The sequence below is a fragment of the Gouania willdenowi genome, chromosome 19 (genome assembly GCF_900634775.1).
Source record: "Gouania willdenowi chromosome 19, fGouWil2.1, whole genome shotgun sequence".
Lineage (NCBI taxonomy): Eukaryota > Metazoa > Chordata > Actinopteri > Blenniiformes > Gobiesocidae > Gouania > Gouania willdenowi.
In genome coordinates, this window is record NC_041062.1 from 12865077 (window position 1) to 12881518 (window position 16442).

At 37.8% G+C, this 16442-nt stretch overlaps 1 protein-coding gene across 2 annotated transcripts; it reads left to right on the plus strand.

Annotated features, from left to right (window-relative positions):
• The first annotated feature begins 4316 nt into the window (after window positions 1–4316).
• telo2 (TEL2, telomere maintenance 2, homolog (S. cerevisiae)) lies at window positions 4317–16357 on the plus strand. 2 transcript variants are annotated; one of them, XM_028475668.1, is made up of 20 exons: window positions 4317–4775; window positions 5209–5486; window positions 6357–6425; window positions 6505–6652; window positions 7649–7751; window positions 7834–7902; window positions 7980–8121; window positions 9797–9933; window positions 10013–10092; window positions 10986–11102; window positions 11186–11274; window positions 11369–11460; window positions 11580–11696; window positions 12309–12380; window positions 12609–12782; window positions 12860–12954; window positions 13026–13125; window positions 13230–13294; window positions 15181–15296; window positions 15803–16357. In XM_028475668.1, exons 1-20 carry the CDS (start codon window positions 4447–4449, stop codon window positions 15922–15924), a joined length of 2514 nt encoding a protein of 837 aa, XP_028331469.1. In that variant the 5' UTR covers window positions 4317–4446; the 3' UTR covers window positions 15925–16357. The 2 variants fall into 2 exon arrangements, with proteins under 2 accessions (XP_028331469.1, XP_028331470.1); XM_028475669.1 differs by having other exon boundaries at window positions 6357–6422.
• Window positions 16358–16442: the final 85 nt, after the last annotated feature.

Here is a 16442-nt window from a genome sequence, read left to right on the forward strand (position 1 = left end):
AAAGTTTATATTGAAAGGATCAAATTTGAAATAAAGATTATTATGAAGAGGGGAAAAATATAGAATTTTATGCGACAGATTCCTGACTGAAGGACATTTGGAAATGCATAACTGCAGTCATTTCTGCGTTGGTTATGCATTTGTCAGTCATTGGCTGTTGAAGCTTTGCTGCCTGTCTGGCAGATTTCTTTCCAAAGGAACTGACTGAACTCTAAAACTGAGGAGACTTTGGTAGCAATAAGGCACAGTGAGATGGACATTAGTGAAGGACCTCCTCTTGGTTTTCTCTGCTGAAGCATCGCCCCCTTCTGCTGGAAAGTTGAAGTCAGACTGATTGAGTGCTCACTGGAACGTGCAGTCATCTCTGGTTTTGGTGCCGTCTCCAAACTGGGAAAATGGACTCTCTTGTTAGAATCACAGATTCATCTGGATGATGTTCTTTGTCCCAGTCATTTTTCACCTTGTTCCCCTTTCCTCTCTGATCCTCTTCACCTATGCCACTCTTAGAGGGAATAGGCCTTTGATGTAAATGACTTGTAAAGTGTTTTTCTACACTCACTCTAGATCATAGGTATTTTTATAGTCTCAAAAGAAAGGAAGCTCTTTTTCTCGTCCTGTGCTGAGAGACGGCTGCCTGTACTCTTCTCGAGCATGTAGCGTGTACAGTATATTTTCTTTTTTTCTGTGTTCTAAAATCAAATGCAGGTATTTATTCAACACAGTCTGTGATCTAATCTGTTCTGCTGACAATTTTTATTTGTACATTTAGATATTTACAAAGGTTATTCACAGTCTGAGGTAATCTGGGAGGAGAATTTGTCAGATTTCAAACAAAATGAGATGATCTCGGTGAAGTCTTGAGATGATTTGTCAGGTCGTGCATGTAAACACCAAATTTCTTGTACATTTCCTTGGTCGCATTTCATATTTATATTTTTGACTGAATCATATACTTTCACATCTGTTAAACAGGCGTTGTGGGACATTTTACTATGATATATTTGTTTTCATATATGGAGTTTCTCCAACTGATTTTTAAGGCTTTTGTCTGATGGACAGATAGATGACCAACAAACCTACAAATCTTTGTCCCATTATAGGACCCAGTTTAAAAAATGACCAAAGACTTAAACTCCTCCACATAACTTTAACCATGTGATCACACTTTCAGTAACAGCTCCTGTAAATCATAAACAGTTTTCCTGAGATCAACACTCTGGCCTGTTAGTCTTAACACTGTGCCTCTGACTCACAGTTTGCTGCAGTTCAATCACACCTAAAATCCCAAGAAAAGGCACTGATCATGGACTCCGTTAAAATGTTCTAAAAGCTGTAAATATGACTCGTCATTTTTTTTTTTATGATCACTTTTCTCCCTCTCACACTCACTCCCAGTTTCCAAAGAGAGTTTACGCAAGGCACAAACTTGACTACTAGTGTAGCGCACGGTTTTTCATCATGAGACGTGACGAGTACACTTGAGAATATTGTAGAAATGAGACTGTAAAGCTTAAAGTTATTCCTATTTTCAAAGATAAATGTATAAATTATCACAGTATTGGTTACAGCTGTATATTATTTTTGATGATCCCCTTAATGATCTAATGCTAATTGTTAAGGGGGAGATGTAATTTCAGTCATTGTATAAAGAAAATCTAAAGGTATACTGTGAAAGTAAGAATAGACAATAAATGGAATAAAATGACTTCTGTGTGGTTGTCTTTTTCTGTACGTTGACACAATTACTGTGAACAATTGATCTTCATACACTCTTAAAGGTCCAGTATTATTTAGGACAATGTCGGACAATATGGGACACTTCAGGAAAATGTGGGACACCCTGGGCCACTATGGGACAATGAGCCGCATACCACAAGAAAAATATCATCACCACAACCAATAGGGTTCATACTCTTGTGGTCATTAATGTCAGTAAATTTGAGAAGATTTGGATGAAAACTATTAGATAAATTAATCTAATTGAAAAGTTTGGCCTGATGGTGGTACTAGAGAAGATGTCAAGGTTTCATTATCAAGGGGTTATTTTCTGTTTCTGGGGGCGGGGCAGGGCGGAGAGGGGGATAGGATACCCAGTCGCTGGGGGGCACAGGAGTGCAGCCTCTCTGGGTGTTCCTCCAACGACATCTTCCCTGGGTGCGGGTTGAAGGCCCGGTGAAAGCGTAGATAAAATAAACCTTTGCTCTCTCTCTCTGATACAGTCAGATGTTATGTGGCGACCTTGGTAGGCCTGGTTCAGAAGACGAAAGTCCAGGTGGCAATTGGGGAGAGGAGGAGGGGCGGAGCGTCAGATCTGCAAACATCCATGGTGACAACCTTGAGCTCCCGTGTGGGGGGAGGCCAATTTGTTTTTGTTTCAGGCTAACACTGTTTCTGTAGCCTTGAAGTCTCTGGTCTCAGCAGTAAATCCAATAATGTGGCATCAAACAGTTGGCCGAGCGTTCATTCTCTCCGTCTTCTCCAAGATCGATTTGATTCCACGCAAACTCTCCAAAGTTGTCTCTTGCTTACTTTTGAGTTCGTTCATCATCATGGTGTTGCTATGATGTTAGAAGCGCTTAAACAGGAAAGCCTGTTCTCTTTGTTACCTTCAGGAAAGAGTCACAGATTAGGGCTGCAAAATTATTCACATTTTAATCCATGCCATAATTAAATAAACCTGATTGTCTGCAATATTTACATTTATAATACGAGCTCTGCACTCTTTAAAAGTGTATTCATTTAGTTATCCTTTAATAAATTGGGTTACTTTTTGAAATTATTGTTTTATTACAATTCTTATTTAAACCTTAGCCTTTGGTACATTGTGTTTTTTTTAATTTATTATTAGTTTTTTTATTATAATTCTTATTTAAAGCATTTTGCACTGTAAACAGTACACATATTGTTTGTTTAAAGTAGTGTAATAAGAGTTTTTTTTTTTTTACCAAATATGATAAATAATTGTGATTATAGTCATGATTACAGTATTGTCAACACTATGAGCTATAGATAGAAGCTTTATTGTCATTACACTGAGAGCAATAGCAGTGATCATCATACAGCAGAAATATATTATATTAGGTGAATTTTCACCAAATGACTCAAACAGCACTTGCTGTGCTGCTGCCACCTTGTGGGACAATTAACCTGCACTGATGTCTGTATCAGTCCCATGTTATAGTAAAACTTGAAAAAAAACTGCTGGCATATGGTTGAAAAAAGAGACATTTTTGGTTCTCGCTGTCTCTCCAATTTTAGGCAAAAATGTGAATGTTGCATGAGCTGAATGAGGCTTGAACTCACAATCTTTAACATCCTCCATCTCAGGGAGCAATTTGGAAATTGAAAATTTCACATAGCTTCATTCATCCACTATGCCAGTCACCTGTGTGCAAAAAAAAATGTTGTCATTAAGACTGAATTCGTTTTTAGCATTGATTTATTGTCTCATAAAATAAAATAAAGTTTAAAAATAGTGTTTTTGCATTGACTCCACTTGTTAGAATGTGAGCGAAATTCAAAGCTGTGAAAAATATTGTTTTTGAGATAAAATTCAGTTGTTGTTTTTTACACAAACATAATCTACCATGACTCATTTTTTATTTTATTTTTGTCTTTCTTTTATGAACATTGAACATGCAAGAATATGCAGGTATACGGGGCTACATTTTGGCGAAAGTTGTAAACATGTAACACATTTGGTTGATTTTTTTTTTTTTTTTGTGAATTTTCAGAGTTTTGAACTTTAGAAGGTTGAGGAAAAAGAATGAAAATATTATTAGTTTCAAAGTACTAGTTTGAACAGAGACATAATGTACGTAGACGCCACATCGACTGTGGAGGGACGCGCTTACAGCGCCGCCATCTTGGAACGGTATAATGTATAGTGTTGTCAATAAAAACATGATAAAAACCCGAGCACATCTGAACGTTTTCTGGATTTTGTTCTATTTCTGTCTATCTGTCAATCAATCAATCTAGTCTGACGTTTGTTACAAAGAAATACCGTGAAAATCTTAACAATTAAGTGATTTATGACAACTTTGTGTAAGCACATCAGATGTACGCATTGTAGGAACTGCGCATGCGCGTCCGTCATGTTGAAAAAAGGTAATATTTCATTTAATTTTTAGGGTTAGGGTTACAACTAGGGTTTCTCATAGTAGGAAATTTTAAGGTAGCAAAATATTGTACGAATACATGTAAATATGTACTACGCTATTAGTGCGCATGCGCCTGTAGGAGTCTTTTTCACTATACCGGAACCAATGTCGTGGTCATCGCCTACTCCGGACTTATTTTGAGGGAGCACACAGAGGATGTAGAGGATGGACTTCTCACACCTTTAGAGTAATACTGGACGAAGTTGGTAATGTAGATGTTTTTTTTTATTTATTTAAAATGTACGTAAATTAAAGTGAATAGAAACACGTAATGTTTTGTTAAATGGAGTCCGTTAGTGACTCTGACTCGGTCCGCCTGGAGGTGTCAGCGTGTCTCCGCTGCCTCTCCTCCTCGGACAGTTCCAGGAACATCACCGTCCTCCAAACGTTGCTCTCTTACCTGGATGAAGCTTCACACGGTGCTGCCCAGCGGGCTCAGTTCAGCAGGTCTCACTACAGCCGCACTCTGCGGGTTCTGATCACCACCATTGAGGCTGACTGGGTGCACAGGCTCACAGCCAGGCAGCGGGAGGAGCTGTGGGATGCTCTGTTCCTCAGAGGACCTCCTGAGCAGGCTCTGCTGGTGCTGCTGGAGGCCATTGGAGAACTGAGGTGGGCCTCATTAAAAATCAAAATCAGGGCTGTGCAACTCTAAGGCAGACATGAAACATTAATCATGGAGGTAAATTGATTGAAATACAGTATATTCATAGTTTATATGTTCAACAACAATGGTGTGGTCTTTCAAAAATGTTTAGCTGATACTGAGGGGGCCGAATGTGTCGAAAAATATCATGCCATTGTTTGCAATCCATTTATATCTACATTTAACTCAATAGAAAAGCTCCCACCTGCACTAACTTAAGGCATTTATGACACTATAACCATAAAACACACATCCAAAGGCAAAAAACTGATATTGTTGTATATTCTAATTACTACTCTTTCCATGATTGTGTCTCCATGTTATGCAAAGTCACTGCAGTATTTCAAATGGAATTAATAATTAAAACCCTAAACAAACGGTCACATTGTTCCATCGCAGTCCCTCCACAAGTCTGGACCACGTCGTCACCATCACTGAGAAGTTCCTGCAGGATGGTCGTCTCACTAACCTGCTGTGGTCCTACTGTGTGGGCTCAGCCCAGTCGGACTCCCCCCAGCTCAGGGAGACTCTGCTGGGACGTCTGAGTGCCCTCCCTGACATCATGGCCAACAAGCTGCATCACAACATCAGTCCCCTGTTCCTCCCCCAGCAGTACTACCCTCTGCTGGCCTCAGCCATGCTCACAGCCTTACAACGTACCTGCCAGGCTCTCAGAGGTCAGCATCAGCCTGGTGTTTAGCTGGGTCCCTGTGTTATTTGCCTTTTTTAGGCTGGTGTCACGTACTGAGTTTACCTCCGTACTGAGATTATAACCCTCACCATAACATAATCCAATAAAAAAATAAAACACGTCCGTTCACTTTGAAAACAAAAATAAACAAAAATGAATTATAATTTTTTTTTTTTTTTAGCAAAAATTCATTTTCTGGTTGTGCGCACATGCTCAGTACGATGCGCACTCAGTACATGACACTGGGCTACCGGACTCAAAATGCCTCTCACTTTGTTGTTCTTCTTGTTCTTTTTGTTGTGTACACTAGTTAAAATTGCTACTCCTCTGTTAATCGGGAACGAATTGGGCTGAAATTTGGTAGCTATAATCTATGGATGTGTACGCATCGACGCTCGGAGCCCAACTTTCAGGAGGGCCCCGAGGGGTCCCACAGAAAGAAAAAAAAAAACCGAAAGTCGATTTTTCATTTATTTGCGAGTCAAATATTACGAGGCTTGGTGGTAACGAATCATTGGCACATACAAATGTATAAATGCGGCCCATTCCCCCGTATGTGTCACATGACTACTCCTTCGTTATTTCTCGTTAGACCGGAATGCAGTTTTACTATATAATGATTATGATGAAACTCTTTGAGCCCTTTTTTTTTTTTAAATAGGGTAGGGTGCTCCAGGGCCCACCCTCCATTTTCAGTTATTTCTAAATTTATGGGAACATAGTCGTGTGATATATTGTTTCAAAGGTAATTCAGTGTAGATTACGATTGTACTTCAGACGTTCACTGGGCCTGGCCTGAGTTCATCAGAACTTGTTTCTTTCAGTTTTTAATGATCTTGTTTTTTTCTACCTGTAGATAACATTAACTGTTCACTGGCATTTGTGTCTCAAACGCTTGGAAAGCTGTGTCTCCAGGGACATGGTGGTGAGTTTATTCACGCTTCTTTTTAAAAGTTGAAATGCATTATTTGATCCTGGAATCCCTTTTGTCTGCTGTTTTCCAGGTTTGGTCCTGGCTGCCATGGCTCCACGGCTGTCTGCGTGCACACGCTCAGACATGGTGTGGCAGAGGGTTTGCTGGAAGCTGTTTGAGAGCATCCCTCAGCGCAGCATGGAGTGCGTGCTCACTGCGCTAGTGCTGGCTGTCAGTGGGTCAGTGGTTGGTTGAAGGTTCAAAACAGCTGGAATCAGGGTTGGAGTCAATTAATATTGTACCTGCGTAATTGATGATTAATTAAAATGATGGCGTAATTACTGTCGTAATCGTAATTCAAGTGTAATTGAGTTTAGATCATTGATTTTGTAATTGTAATTGCCATGAAAATTTGATAAAAAATTGTCAATTATAATTTTACGCAAAACTGGGAAACCATGTTACAGTTCTGTGTACAGTTCTACACTTATTTGGTTAACAATTATTAAAATAGATAGATACTTTATTGATCCCGAGGGAAATTCAAGGCATCCAGTTGCAGTATACAAGACATGCAGGGCACAAGACATAAGTACAATAAACAGAAAACAATAATCAGTAAATAGTAAAAAAGTAGACAGTAAACAGTATAACAGTAATAAGTACAATAAACAGTAAACAGTAACCAATAAACAGTGAAAAGTACCACAAAAGTAAAGAGTAAACAATAAAAAAATAAACAGCCTTTGTCCTTTTCCCTTCCGTATATAATATACCCGAACAGGCAAATATGTTTCATATCAAGTTTTCCCACATTTTACCATTTAAAAATTGAAATCTAGGGATATACTGACACAGAAAAGGTTCAGACGCCCACACCAAAAATATTAAAACCTATATTTATATTGATTAGGAGAGAAATTAGATGATAGATATTTGTTTTTAGTGTATTTTACAGCTGATATTGGACCCATTATAAGAGAGGGTTAACTTTTATTAGGTTATTTATTTCAGTCTCAGTAATTGTGATTAATTTTAATTGAGAATGTAATTGTAATTGAGTTCCTGAGGATAACTTTTTTTTTTTGTAATTTAGTTGTAATTGGAAAAACTGCTAGTTACTGTAATTGAACATGGTTATTTGTAACTGAACAATGTAATTGACCCAAACCCTGGCTGGAATGACTGCGTGGACTTAAACACCCGTCGATCCTGATTGATACTTCTTTTCCCAGGCCTGAATCCCTCGGGAGGATCGTTGGGAATCTGGTGTTACGAAATAAAAAGGCTGAGTTTGTCATCACTCATAAGTTGCTCCTACTGCAGTACAAATATGAGGTTAGACATTAACATAGGACACCATTCTGTGTGGTGAATATATTATAAGAGCTTTTTTTTTTTGAATAAATATATTTGTCAGACTGGAGTCTTGAGAACAGTTCTGGGTTATCTTGCAGCAGACCGAGACCGTAGACCTCTCCTGATCCAGGTGTGTTGCATGAAAACACAGTAGCACAACATTTGGTTAAATGTTGTCATTTTTCTAATTCAAACTTGTCTTTTCAGGTGTTACGATGCATCTGTCAGGCTTGGGCCAACCCCAGTGCAGTGAAACACACGCCTATGGAGCAGCAGCTGTATGTCAGTAAAGCTCTGCTGCTCAGTGTCAGCCTCCTCAAGGACCAAGAACTGCAGGACCTACGCTCAGGTATAAGAAAACCTTCCATCACAACTCATTTAAGAAACCCATCAGCTGTAGCTCTCAATGGTTTGTAATTTGACGCATTGAATTCCATGTGAATTCATTATGCATATCAGAATAAAATGTATATAATTGTGTATAAACTTTGACTCATAAAACTGGACACATTGTGCTCGTGATGGAAAAGTGAAAGTGAAGAATAGACAATCATCAGAGGTGAAAGTAATTGATTACAAGTACTCACGTTACTGTAATTAAGTTTATTAGTACGAGTACTTTTTTGAGTATATTTCTAAATCAGTCATTTTACTTGTACTTAAGTACGTTTTAAAAGTAGTAATTAGTTACATTTCTCCACCCATCCGTTACTGACTAAATTCTTATTTTTTGTTTTATAATAATCAACGTACATTGTGAAACTGCAAAAAAAGAAAAGACCAGACAACAATCCAATGCATCACATCATAGCCGACCAACCAGATTAAACATAATGCACCGCCCCAAAACAGCATTGAATGGTGGTTATTTTACCACTTTCTTTGGTTCAGGTTGGGGTTTCTACCTATTATGTTGTTACACACATAGCACATTTGTACGGAAGAGTATTAGGGCCAGAGAAGAAAACAAAAATTCTGAGGCAAAAAAAAAAAAGAAGAAGAAAATCAAAGTCGAGATTTTTTTAGAGTCACTTAAGAAAAAAAATATTGGTGGGAAAAAAAAAATTGTCATGCATTTCGAAAAAAAGGCGAAAATCAATGTTGAGATTTTTTTTTTCCACGGAGAATGCAGAGCAATGGGAGCTGCACACAGTAAGTTTCTGTAGTTATGTAAATGCATACTGAATTGATATGTGTTTCCAATTGTAAGTGTTATTAGTTACTAAAGCCAATTTTAAAGTATAGTTTAAACAATTCCTCAAAGCGCCTGCCAGGCATTTTGTATAATCAGTCAGCATAATGAAAAAAAAGTTGACAATGATTTTTGACTTTTTTCTTGAAGTACATGATTTTTTTTTTTTTACTTCCAATAATTTTTTTTCTTCAATCTCGAAAATCTCGACATTGATTTTCGACTTGTTTTTTTTTTTTTTTTACCTCTGAAAGAAAATCCCAACTTTGATTTTTTTTAACTTTTTTTCAGAAGTGCATAACTTTTTTATTTTTATTTTTATTTTTTTTTGCCGTGCATTTTCTTCTGTGGCCCTAATACTCTTCTGTACGTTTGGCATGATACTGTTTTAAAGTGCATAAATGCAGCTATACTTGGAGCTTATTTTCTTTTTTTTTTTTAAATTTAATTCATTGGTGTTATTTTAAAAAAAAAAAATTTTACATTTTGACTAACATTTTATTTCACACAGATGCATTTGTTTCCAATTTCTCTTCCTTTTTAAGTTTCTACATGTGATGTTTACTGTATGTAAGGGAACCGTGGCAAGATTTATTTACCAAAAATAAACGTGAAGGGTGAAAGTAACTAGTGACCTTTACTCTAAGTACTATTTAATTAACAGTACTTCTACTTGACTAGGATATATCAGTACTCTTTACACCTCTGTCCACGACCACAGCTTGTCATCGCTTCTTTAAAATAGTGTTGCAGTCATGTAGACAATCTCCTGTGTGTTTCATAAAGAATAGGATGTAATAATGATTTCATCTCCGTTCTTCGTCGTCACCAGAGTTACTACAGTGTCTGCTGGGCGGCATGCAGAGCCACCTGGACAGCAGTGTGCTGCGCATCAGGTGTGTTGGAATGGTGGTCGGAGAGTGCCTGAGCTCCCGTATGGACAACGCTGACACCAAGCTGAAATTTGAGGTGGACTTACGGTGTATTGGAGTGTTGTGCTGGAATAGAATAATGCTGCAGGTGATGATGAGTTCTTGTTGTGCTACAGTACGAGCAGGATGAAGAGACGCGTGAGCTGCTTTCTCTCATGACTCCCAGTGGTTGGTGTGAGCCCGAGCCTGTTGATGGGTAGGTGTTACATATCTATAGGACTCCAATCAAGTTAAGAAAATATTCCTAGCACCTTGGGCTGGGCAATATATTGAGATAATTTATAGCTTATTTCATATCAAAATACTTGTTTTAGGAGTTGCTGCTTTCATTACTTCTCAGAACAGCATGAAAAGCACAGTTATATGGATTTCTGAGTGCGTTCTCACCCAGACCTTCCCCTGAACAAGCCACACTACAGAACTCACTCACTTGTGCTGTCCCTTAGAGGAGAAAAAGCCAAAAGTGGCACACAATGTGCAGCTGTTTGTTAATAAATGAGTCAGTGTGGCATTTTGCATCAGCAAATGTAACCCAGAATTGTCTTTCTAGTCAGACTTCATTTGAATTTAAAATGATCGAGATTTATATCATATATTGCCATTTGCCAAAAATATTGAGATATGAGTTTTGGTTCATATTGCCCAGCCCTACGGGCACCCATTGTCCTTTGCATGATTACTGCAATTGGCTTCTTTAGATTTGCTTTACCACCATGGAGTAACTTAAAAAGAAAAGAGTAGTAGTAAAGAATGTCATTAACTTATGAGGCCATTGTTTATTAGCCGCTGACTTGACCTGCAGTATTACATCTGCAGTGGAATCCAAGAATAAGCTGGATAAGACTGGATTCCTTTAAAATAAAATAAAAATTAAAACAATGTGATATGTTTTTTGGCTGACTACCAACCTGAGTAGCACAAAGCATTTTTCATCTAAATAGCAGACTGTGAATTGTCTGGGAGAATTTGTGCTTTTTTGGAGAAAAACTTCCTCTAAAACAAAGTTTCAGCATTAGCATGTTAGTGCTTGTTTTTTATTTGTTGTTTTTTCAAAGCCTGGTTTAATTTAAAATATTCTTTCACCTACAGATCTGAGTCTCTTCAGGAAACCAAGGAATTAGCTCCGAATACTTGCAGCGTTGCGTCCCAGAGACGTCAAACCACACCCCCGTTAGCTCCGACTGATCCAGACTCTGACCTTGATAGGTGAGCAAAGCTCATAAGAACCCTTTAAATCAGGTCAGCGTGCTGCAACATAACATAATACTAACATTTATCCATAAATCCAGTGATGATGAACTCACTCCATATGATATGACTGAAGATCAGGAGGTCAGTCAGACTTCTCCACCTCGCTACCTCAGGGACTGTCTGGAAAGTACGCTGCTACAGTTTTGATCTGTTTTACATTTTCACTTTTTAGATTCAATCCCTATTCAGCGGCAGTATTTTCTTACATGTTGACTTCACAGGTTTAATGTCATCAGAGGACGCCATGCGTGTAGAGCTGAGTTTAAAGGCCGCTGACCCTTTGGTGAGGAGGAACGCGTTTGCTGCCAGAGAGGTACGAGCAATAACAACCAGTGTGAGAAAAACAGGAGTTTGACTGCTGATGAGTCACAGAAGTGTTAATTTTTTCATCCTATTTTCGATCTTTCAGGATCTTTTTATGTCCTTTTTTAGATCAGTGTCCAGATGTCCAAAGTGCTCCTTCACATGGAAGACAAATACAACATTCAGGGCTTCCTGATCCTCAGACATGCAGCCATGGTGGCTCTCGCTGTCACTGACTGCATTCCTGTAAGACTGACTTAGTTTCCTTTCCTCTGACACGGAGCTTTCTTATACGCCACGTCTCAAACCCAAGGCCCGGGTGCCAAATCCGGCCCTTTGAAGCATCCAATTTGGCCCGCAGGAGAAAGTAAAAAAAATGACAGAGATAACATAAATAATTGTGTAAAAACTACCAACTAATTTGAGATATCACAGCCCACAAATATTTGCCATGGCTTGCAGTTTTCTTTTGCTTATATCACAGGATGGCAATACTTTTTAATCGCAAATTGTTGAAATGAATCTAATTTTCCCCCAAAGAAATCTTGCATTTTTCCTTAAATTACCCCACATTTCCCTAAATTATTCAGTAATTGGGCACAGAATAAAGGAAGATCTGCAGGGACAATTATAGCTTGAACATTGCCAGTGCCTCACAGAGTTTACATAACATTTATACATGGATTAATACAAACTAAGGCACAATAATAAATGCTTATAATTTGTGGCCCACTTGTGATCCAACTGCTCCGTGTTTCGTCCCAGAACTAAAATGAGTTTGACAGCCCTGTTATAAGGTTATAAGGTTTAATGTTTAACTATCTGAAGTAATGTTGATCTTTTTTTTACGTTTTCTAGGTAACTCAGTATTTGACCACAGAATTTTACTCGTTGAACTACAGTCTTCGCCAGCGGCTGGACATGTTGGAGGTAACACCAGCTGCTTTTATACTTTACTCCATGTTGTGTGAAGTTTTATCATTGTTTATTATTTCAGTAAAATTCATGTTCCTTTGACTTATTTACATACCAAAATCATACATTTTTCTGTATTAATAAATAATAACCAGGAACCTATTCTATGTTTCTTACCGTAGTTTCAATAACCAATAGTCGATGTTAGTATATGTGATGATGTTCTGTGTGTTTTATTTGCAGGTCCTCGTCGCTGCAGCTCAGGAACTGTCTTTGCCAACAACTGACAAGAAGAATTCCTCCATCATCTCTGCCCTCGACGTGGCTGAGCTGCCTCCGTTCCAGGGCCACGACCCTGTTCACTGGCGACAAGTCGTAGAAAAACGAATCCAAAGCAAAACTAGACGCATCAGTAAGGTTAGTCTGTGAAATGAATCCTTTTCTCTGTAATAAAGTGAGATCCTCTTCAGTTATCTATCATGCTGCTGCCACAGGGTGCCTCACAACCTGCCACCGCCAAGGCCACGCCCAACAGATACGCTCCTGTGGCTGGATACTTCTTCTTCCCCCTGCTTAAGAATTATGACAAGTAAGAAGATCTCATGTGGATTATAATACACGGATCATCTGAATATATGTTTAACTCTACTTTTCTGCTAGGCCTGAAGTGACCTTTGACCTTTTGGGCAGTGACCACCTAGTACTGGGCAGGCTCATCCACTCTTTGGGACTCTTTATGCATCTGGCAGTGAACGCACCGGTAGTTTCACCCATAGTGTGGCGTCATTTTTGTGTAGATCTATGTGTGTTTTCTATGTGCAGATTATGCACAACAATAAAAACCTATAACGTATGTTTTCACAGGTAGCTGCTCAGATGGGTTCTGCTTTGCTGGACTTTGTATGGACTGTGCGGTACCATACTGACCAGTATGTATGAGTTTCAGTTTGGTAACATATTGATTTTACTATTATTATGATTATAAATCTTCCAAGTTATCTTTCAATTATTTTATTTTTATTTACCAAATGCACAGACGTTGGTGCCAGATCAGTAAAGGTGTCCCAATCCGATATTGATATTGGATATTGGTCTGATATCAGCAAAAAAAAAAAAAAACTATTGTTGTATCAGCCTGCATCTAAAATGTCAGATATGTATTGTTTTTATTGGATTTATTAAGGTTATTTTCCAAGATCTTCTAATTTTTTATTTTTTGCAATTGTAGAATATTCTACGGAGCCCCAGACATGACATGGTAAAAAAAAATACTATATTTGTTGCCACGAAATAATACTGCAGCTGTTGTAAACAGGAAGTTACGTGTTTTTGACTGTTGTCAACTATGTTATTATTGTATCCTGAACATTTCTACAACCGCCCCATTGGCTGAGTGGTTAATGTAGTTGTTGTTGCTTCATTTTCTTTCTCAATCGCGAAATTAATATTTTGTGCGCACAACTTAGTGTATCCTGGCCACAAATTAGTATTTAGTGCACACAAATTAGTTTTTAGTGCGCACAAATGAGTATTTAGAGCGCACAAATGATTATTTAGTGCGCACAAATTAGTATTTAGTGCTCACAAATTAGTATTTAGTGCGCACAAATTAGTATTTAGTGCGCACAAATTAGTATTTAGTGCTCACAAATTAGTATTTAGTGCGCACAAATTAGTATTTAGTGCGCACAAATTAGTATTTAGTGCTCACAAATTAGTATTTAGTGCTCACAAATTAGTATTTAGTGCTCACAAATTAGTATTTAGTGCTCACAAATTAGTATTTAGTGCTCACAAATTAGTATTTAGTGCGCACAAATTAGTTTTTAGTGCGCACAAATGAGTATTTAGAGCGCACAAATTAGTATTTAGTGCGCACAAATTAGTATTTAGTGCGCACAAATGAGTATTTAGAGCGCACAAATTAGTATTTAGTGCGCACAAATTAGTATTTAGTGCTCACAAATTAGTATTTAGTGCACACAAATTAGTTTTTAGTGCGCACAAATGAGTATTTAGAGCGCACAAATTAGTTTTTAGTGCGCACAAATGAGTATTTAGAGCGCAGAAATGAGTATTTAGTGCTCACAAATTAGTATTTAGTGCGCACAAATTAGTATTTAGGGCGCACAAATTAGTTTTTAGTGCGCACAAATGAGTATTTAGAGCGCACAAATTAGTATTTAGTGCTCACAAATTAGTATTTAGTGCACACAAATTAGTATTTAGTGCGCACAAATTAGTATTTAGTGCTCACAAATTAGTATTTAGTGCTCACAAATTAGTATTTAGTGCTCACAAATTAGTATTTAGTGCACACAAATTAGTATTTCATGGCCACGAATTAGTATTTTTTTTACCATGTCATGTCTGGGGCTCCGTAATATTCTGATGCTTAATGGTATAATTTATGTAACCCATTGGTGTGTGTTGCTGACTAATGTTCAGTGTGAATAATATCACTTGATCAAGTCTTTTACAACATTCCACACTACACAATGAGTAATTAAAGTATGTATAGATTCTTGCCGATATCGGATCAATATCTGCATCGATCAACACTAAAAGGGAGTTGAAAAATGTTCTTAAATTTTCTAAAAAATAAAATAAAATACCAACACTAAATGTTTTCTTTTATGTCAAAAGGGAAAAAAATGCTTTATATTATGACAATATTTATATTTAATAGTTTTATTAAAAGGAACACAAAACTATGGAGAAAAATAAGTGTAATTTTAACATTATTCCGTTTCAGTGAATCCTCATAAAACATTGTTAGTTAGTTCCACTCTGATCTAAATTGTCTGTGTTAAAGGATGGTGAGACGAGGCGTTCTCTTTGCCGTCTGCTCTGTGTTTCTGAGCATGCCCAGTCAAAACCTGCTGTTGGACCTCGGTGATATGTTATTTGAAACCAGGACATGGCTTACAGGTACAGCTAAATAAACGTGATGACGCATTAATCTATCTTTTATGTTCAAAGTAAAAAATTTTGACTTGCATGTTACAGTTTCACTCCTTATTTGTGTGGGTAACGTGTTTTATTGGATGAACACTGACCAACTTTTTCTTTCTTGGACTTTGGACTGAGCTGCCCCTGCACATTATGTCTTTTTTGTCTGTAACATCCGTTCAAAAACACACAAGATGAGAATATAACACACACACACACTCGCACACGGCTGTTCTAAAAACTTCTGGGAAATAGACGAGGAACCAGGACATCCTGTTGTACTTTGTTTTCTTTGACGTGAATAGCTGACTAACAATTGCACTTTTTTGTCCACGTGAGAATAAATGTATTTAGGTTTTCGTACACGGCGTGAGAGGAATTTTGCCGAGTGCGTATGCGAAGAGGAAGGCTGTCGCATGTATTAATAGCCTGCATGGTGTCGTCAGTGCCGAGAGCTGTGAGTAATCATCCGTCACTGTGCACAGATGTTGCTGAAGGAGACCCTGATGCAGATTGTCGGAGTCTGGCTGTGCAGAGCCTGGTGCTGCTCGACAAGAGTCTGAAGAAGCAACTGAAGGATCCTCAATCTCCGAGTCTAGAATCATGACCAAAAAAAACCACGATAAAAATATAAAGGTTTATATGTGGGAGTGGTCAGATAAAAAGATGTCCAGTATGGTGACAGTTTCCCTGACGGAAATGAAAGATCCCATTGATCCACTGAAGGATGTCCTTTGTGCTTCAGAGTCACTAAATGCAGGTGTGTTCATATCCTGGAACACAGAAAGTCACATGCTTTCCAACGCAATTGCTCCTGTTTGAACATTTTCCTCAAAATGTCTTTTCTTTGTTTGCAAAGGACATCCTACGAACATTCACAAGAACATTGAGAACTACTGCTATTTCCCGTTATCTTTGTCCAGTTTTTCTTCTTGTGGTAAAAAATAAGCCTCAAATACGAGAGCATGTAAAATGTTAATTCACTGTTGTCATGACTGTATTTGCTAAGCTTATTATTAAACATTGTAGTCTGAAGTGTGGATTAGCTATTGCATTATAAGTTAATGTTTGCAGCTTGATATTTAAAAAGTAAATAAAATACAATATTAGTGACATTAAAGTCAA

What these genes read in the sequence shown, in the direction of transcription:
- telo2 (XM_028475668.1), top strand. Translation starts at nt 4,447, where the DNA reads ATGGAGTCCGTTAGTGACTCTGACTCGGTCCGCCTGGAGGTGTCAGCG. An exon ending in CCAGACTCTGACCTTGATAG is followed by an intron (nt 11,103 to 11,185) that starts GTGAGCAAAGCT and finishes CCATAAATCCAG; the next exon opens with TGATGATGAACTCACTCCAT. An exon ending in CTGTCACTGACTGCATTCCT is followed by an intron (nt 11,697 to 12,308) that starts GTAAGACTGACT and finishes TACGTTTTCTAG; the next exon opens with GTAACTCAGTATTTGACCAC.